Genomic DNA, 7,072 nt, shown 5'->3' on the forward strand with positions numbered 1-7,072 from the left:
TCTCATAGCAAACATGTTTTATACTAGAATGACGCTTGTTCACTAAATGCTTATTATAAACGTCCCCATTGTTTATTCCGTGTATCTCTTTAAGTGAGCACGTTTGACTGAGCGAAAAGTGATGTACTGTTTCCATGATCCCTGAGGCGTTCAAGAATTTTATGCACATTGGTAGCCAGAAACTATTTGCTCCTTGGTAAGGATCACAAGCTTATAGAGGCACTGTGGGCTAGCTGGTCTTTAGGCTAACATATCCTGCAGGAGTGTCTGGAATCAGTCCAGACACCAAACTCTTAGTTTATGTTATCTGAACAATGTGCAGATCCTGAAGATTTTAAGGAACTACATGAAAATGAGGCCATGCATAGCCTCTTTGCATGGCTTTAAATGGCCTGATAGATATGGAGTAAGGTAAGGCAATGCCAATACATAAGTTGCCTTACCTTACTCTGTTGCTAGGGAGGCGTTCCATGGGCATTGTGGTGGATATAGTTTGGAAAGTAGTTTATTAGTAGTGATAAGTAGGGATCTACCACTAGTACTAAGGCCAGAAACACAATAAAGGGTTCAGTCTAGGTCTCAATAAATTATTCTCTTGCTGGCTGCGAGACCCTTCCCCAGATTTACAGAACCATGTAAATCAGGAGATGTCGTAAAATCTCCTACCTCTCCAAAGGTGAGGCATAACGAGGAGAAATAACTTAATTTTTCCTCGTTTTTTCCTTTATGTGTGTTGCATTCTGCAGCAAACATTAAACAAGGACAGTGCTTCCCAGGATTATTTTTCCACAGAAAGATGCCCCTTCCTGCACAATAGCAAACCTGCTAAAGGCACAGGCACCCTTGCATCATGGTGGAAGGGTACCTGCATTGGTAGTAGGCTGTCAAAATATCTCTAGCACTGGGGGAAAAGAAAGGAATGCACCGTATTGGATGAATATAGTGCATTTCTGCCCTTTCACTTTGATGTAAGGCAGCGCAGCAAGGTGACTTCCTGCGCTGCCCTTCTCATAATCTCATTAATATGCCCCTTAGAAATAGGTATGTTAACATGTATATGGACATAGGTAGGTGTGTTAAATAAATGTATGCAATTCTTGAGCTTGTGTGTGCAAATATATGATGCATCAATAGCAATCAAAAATCACAAATTGCAAACGAGGCACCGCTTATAATGGCACAAGCACACCTTTTTTCATCTTTTTTACATATTTAATTAATGAAGTTATACATTTTTTTTCTCATTATAGTAAATACAATATCTTGCATTTTTAACATAGATATATTTTTGGGCATTATATACTAGTTGTCACAAATGAGACAGAGTAACAACTTTTGAAGAAGTCTGTTCACCTGGTGCAGTGTAAATGATAATGGAAAGGACAATAACGCATACACATATGAAACATTTGCCTATTACTATCTGAATCGATAGGCAACTATTTCAAGAAGATGTTTGTGAAGAACGGATTATGTGTCCTGTAATCAATTTCCAATTTACAGTATTTGCACTTTGATTTGCACTTGGGTAAATAAACTTATCCTACACTTAATTCCCCCCTACTATTAAAAAGTGCAATTTGTATGCAGATGTTTGGAAAAACACAAACATCCCTTGAAATTTAAATAAAGCTTTATCTTCCTCCTAATGTTAGTCTCTACATTGTGCAGGAATAATGAGTTTCTTGCATAGTTGTACCTTTTCATTTCCAGCTGTTTTGAATTTGAATTTGTTTTGGCATTTAGCATCTTAAAATGATAATCTTGTTGCCTAATATACCGGGGTAATCATTATTTATTCCTATTTTTAAGCTGCTGATGCTTTAGCAAATATACGATTCAGAAAAGGGGGTGGTGATGAACAGAGTGTCTGAATTAAGCAGACCACTCTTACCCAGTCCAAAGATCAGGGCTTGATCCATCACCGTTATTTAGGTCACTGCCCCATCCCAGCTCAGAACCTGGCTATATGCAAATTAGTCTGTCCCTGGCCCAGTGCATCATGGGAACAGGGCAGACCAAACTACCAAGCCAATTCTTCACCAGAAAGGAGACAAGATACCGGGGACCGGTTTCTGGCATTTCAGCCTCGTCGGCCCGGCTTGCTTGAATCCTGATGGAGCAGTGAGCAAGGGACTCATGTCTGAGTATACCCCGCCACACCTATAGTGGCCAAAAACGATTCAGAAAAGGGGGTGGTGATGAACAGAGTGTCTGAATTAAGCAGACCACTCTTACCCAGTCCAAAGATCAGGGCTTGATCCATCACCGTTATTTAGCTCACTGCCCCATCCCAGCTCAGAACCTGGCTATATGCAAATTAGTCTGTCCCTGGCCCAGTGCATCATGGGAACAGGGCAGACCAAACTACCAAGCCAATTCTTCACCAGAAAGGAGACAAGCTACCGGGGACCGGTTTCTGGCATTTCAGCCTCGTCGGCCCGGTTTGCTTGAATCCTGATGGAGCAGTGAGCAAGGGACTCATGTCTGAGTATACCCTGCCACACCTATAGTGGCCAAAAACGATTCAGAAAAGAGGGTGGTGATGAACAGAGTGTCTGAATTAAGCAGACCACTCTTACCCAGTCCAAAGATCAGGGCTTGATCCATCACCTTTATTTAGCTCACTGCCCCATCCTAGCTCAGAACCTGGCTATATGCAAATTAGTCTGTCCCTGGCCCAGTGCATCATGGGAACAGGGCAGACCAAACTACCAAGCCAATTCTTCACCAGAAAGGAGACAAGCTACCGGGGACCAGTTTCTGGCATTTCAGCCTCGTCGGCCCGGCTTGCTTGAATCCTGATGGAGCAGTGAGCAAGGGACTCATGTCTGAGTATACCCTGCCACACCTATAGTGGCCAAAAACGATTCAGAAAAGGGGGTGGTGATGAACAGAGTGTCTGAATTAAGCAGACCACTCTTACCCAGTCCAAAGATCAGGGCTTGATCCATCACCGTTATTTAGCTTGCTGCCCCATCCCAGCTCAGAAACTGGCTATATGCAAATTAGTCTGTCCCTGGCCCAGTGCATCATGGGAACAGGGCAGACCAAACTACCAAGCCAATTCTTCACCAGAAAGGAGACAAGCTACCATCAGGATTCAAGCAAGCCGGGCCGACGAAGGCTGAAATGCCAGAAACCGGTCCCCGGAAGCTTGTTTCCTTCCCAGTGTAAGAATTGGCTTGGTAGTTTGGTTTGCCCTGTTCCCATAATGCACTGGGACAGGAACAGACTAATTTGCATATAGCCAGGTTCTGAACTGGGAAGGTGCAGTGAGCTAAAAAACGGTGTTGGATCTAGCCCTGATCTCTTGACTGGGTGAGAGTATTCTGCTTAATTCAGAAACTCTGTCTATCACCACCCCTTGTTGTTAAATGCTTTAGCAAATATAAGCACACATTTTATTTGAGTCCACCTGAAAATGCCCCACTCAAAGCCATGGCAATTTCTCTTCAAAGTAAAAAGAGCACGATTAGCAGAGATTATTTGCTCTTCCTGCAACATTTACTGTACAAGACTCAGAAATTCGCATAAATATCAACCAAATGATTTTTTCACCTGGCCTAAAGCCCTCATCAAGTGTCTGCTGCTAAATTTTGATTCCCTCTGCAAACATGAGCTTAGATCAGGGCTCACAACAAATTCCTCTATATTGAAACTCACAAATGTCTCCCAATGGATCTTAATAAAGGTAAACACTGCTTGACAATTACTCCTTGACCAATTGGCAGCCTTCAACAACATTCATCATAATATCCAATTCCAAATGTAGTGAAATAGGATTAGCATTGAGTTCACAGGACGCCTGTATCCATTGGAACTTAATATATGAAAACAGATAACTCTTTGTTAGAACCCACTGCTGTTCAATTTGCAGTACCACAATACTCCATCCTAGCACACTTCTTTTCTGCTGCTATGTTTAACAATAAGGGGATATTTTCTCAAAAGAGTTATTGAATTCCAATAGTGTGTGGGTGGATGCACTGCTCTATATCGAGATAGACAGCATTAATGGCTTTCACACTCTAGCCTAATTTCTATCTACTGTCAGCAAATATATGTCACAAATGATATCAATCTGAGCCTAAAGAAACTCATTTCCTCACACTATCATCTATAGTTCAAATGTCTTCAGTACAGAGTAGATTATCAAATTACAGACACTAAACATATTTGCCAAAATTGTAAACTAAGCTAACGTCCAGATAGTCACAGTAGACAATGTCAGAGAAATCCTGAAAATCTTTAGTATAAATTTAAGCGGCTCCTAAAGATCAACGTTTTCACCTATAAACTTGACTACAAGAAATGGCTAATGAACTTCTGGCAATAAACTTCATAGATTGCACCCTTTTACCTTGACTACTTCAATCTTGCTTGATCAGACTGTAAGCTAACCTATACTGCTATCAGACCCATCATGCGAACATTTTACATACTCTACCTTTTTCTTAACTTTCTACAAGGATTAACACTTAACTATTGCCTCAACTATAAAACTGACTCACACAAAAACTTGAACAGTCTGACAAAGCCAGAAACCTAAGAATCACATCAATAAGACCATGGCCGAAATGTACTTTCTATCAGACACCACAGTGCTCTACTTTTTGAAGAACAACAGGAGCACCTCACCATATTTAGTTAGAGTCACCTTTTCATATCATATCATAAAATAAAATAAAATGGATTGTAGTACTCTTGAAAAACTGGGGTAATTGTTTCTTCTCATGACACCTGCCTATTTCATGTACAAAAAATCCAAATGGACTCCACTGTATACAACACACTCACATGAATAGTATTGGGATATTGATTTTTAAAGTCAAATATATTCTACAATTTATTTTATCCTGTATTCCCTCCAAATAAGCTCACTGCGAACAACAAAACAATTTTCTAGGAGCAGAGTTTGGCCTTCCGCACAACCATTCTAGAGAATTGGTTAAGATGTTCCTGATTATAAAAAAAATGGATAGTCATTTCTCTAACTTATTTTGTGTTATTTGTATACCTCTCGAGTGGAATTTTGATCCATATTTTAAAAATCAATAAGTCATTGCCAATTTAGGAAGGTACAAGCTGGAAATGTGGAAAACTCCAATTCATGTCACTCTAATTCAAAGCCTGATTACAAACTTACTGATTTATTTGTCATGCATCTTGAAGCATGCATGATGGAGTGTTCCATTACAAAATTAATACATTGAAAATAAATTCAGCTGCTTCGGAAATATATTTTTTGTCCAATAGTAAATCGTACCTTTGTCCATTAACACAGTGTTTCTTTTAAAATTCACATCTATTGTTTAACTATGTAAAATTGTTACAATAAGATAAAATACATATAACAATCAACATTGACATATGACAAGAAAAGAAAAATAAAAGATTAAATCTAAGACATGGACAGTGGCAGAAATGGTATTTTGTTTTTTCTTTGTTCTCTTCATTTAAGTAATAGTGAAATTTAAAACGTAAATTGTGTATGATTCTTGCAGTTTATGCTTTATTTTTTTTCCTCTTCATGGCATTTTTAAATTCTTTGTTTTTCAGGCTGTAAATGATGGGGTTACACAGTGGAGTAACAGTGATGTATGACAATGAAACTATCTTATTATAGTTCATCGAATACGTTGAAGATGGTCTTAGATATGTAGAACACACAGACCCATAGAACAAGATAACAACAGTTAAATGTGAACTGCATGTGGAGAAAGCCTTTTGTCTCTGCTGCATTGATTGGAGTTTTAGTATGGCTGATATAATGCTGATGTAAGATGTGATGATTAAAAGAAATGACATCAATGCCACTGTTGCCCCAAGAAAATAGCTCAATGCCTCAATAATGAGAGTGCTGGTGCAAGAAAGCTTCAGCAGGGCTGTCACATCACAGAAGAAGTGGTTGATTTCATGAGATGCACAGAAGGAAAGCCCAGAAATGAGTACTGTGTGTGGAATTACATCCATGAGACCAAGTACCCAGCTTCCAGCCGCAAGTCGAAAACACACATCCTTATTCATGATTGTTGTGTAACGTAAGGGATTGCAAATGGCCACATATCGATCATATGCCATGACCGCAAGTAGAATGAATTCCAATGTCACCATTGCCATGAAAAAATATACCTGCAGGAGGCACTCAGTGAAGGAAATATAGGTTTTATGTTCAAAGAAGTGGGCCAGCATCTGTGGGAAAATGATTGAGGTGTATATTATATCAAGAAAAGACAAATTTGTGAGGAAAAAATACATTGGAGTATGAAGATGTAAAGTGCCATATATTATTGTCATTATAAGAAGGTTTCCAATTAGCGTTGTTGTGTAAATCAGAACAAATGCAACAAAAAGAGGAATTTGCATCTTTGGATGATCCGAAAAGAGCAATAGGAGAAAGCCTTCTACACTGGTGAAATTGGCTGCCTCCATTTCTCCAGTGACTCAGCAGGCTTGGATTAAAAGATGCTGTGGCAACAAAAAAACAATGAGAATTTAAAGCATGTTAACCCGTGCATGGAAACTCATGCCAATACAAACGAGGCTGACAGAATCAGAAACACATTTTCGGGAAGTCCTGAAGAGCTGGATCCACCGATGAATTCTGACTCTCACTAATTTAACTGACACATCATTCCTTTCCTATGTCTTCCTGTTCATTCTTTACCTTCTTTGCATAGCGCCAGGATGCTCCTTCCGGAGTGATAATTGCGCTTCACAAATAATCAAATCAAATCTAAACTCAGTTGGGTTCAGATGGGACCCTATGTATGAAGGTAGTGCCTTAACCATGTACCATGATCATGGTACATGTTGAATGAAAACCCCCAATTCACACATATCAAGACATGCAAAGTCACTTTGTGTGCCTTTGAATGACATAAAGGAACACAGCAAAGCATCACTGCCCAAAATGCATTGTAGCATAATTGCATGCAAAGGACGTGTTCCACTGATGTTGTGGTAAGAAGGTAAAGAATCCTAGACGTCCCCCGACGCAGCCACATCACACCCCACCTGAGAGGCCTGCACTGGCTCCCCGTCAAGAAGAGGACCACCTTCAATCTCC

At 39.8% G+C, this 7,072-nt stretch overlaps 1 protein-coding gene across 1 annotated transcript; it reads right to left on the bottom strand.

Moving 5' to 3' along the window:
• Nucleotides 1-5,508: 5,508 nt before the first annotated feature.
• LOC144769826 (olfactory receptor 5V1-like) lies at nt 5,509-6,435 on the bottom strand. Its single transcript, XM_078654012.1, has one exon. The coding sequence runs from the start codon at nt 6,433-6,435 to the stop codon at nt 5,509-5,511; it is 927 nt and encodes a 308-aa protein (XP_078510138.1).
• Between the last annotated feature and the right edge of the window lie 637 nt (nt 6,436-7,072).

This window comes from Lissotriton helveticus, chromosome 7 (assembly GCF_964261635.1).
Source record: "Lissotriton helveticus chromosome 7, aLisHel1.1, whole genome shotgun sequence".
Taxonomy (NCBI): Eukaryota; Metazoa; Chordata; class Amphibia; order Caudata; family Salamandridae; genus Lissotriton; species Lissotriton helveticus.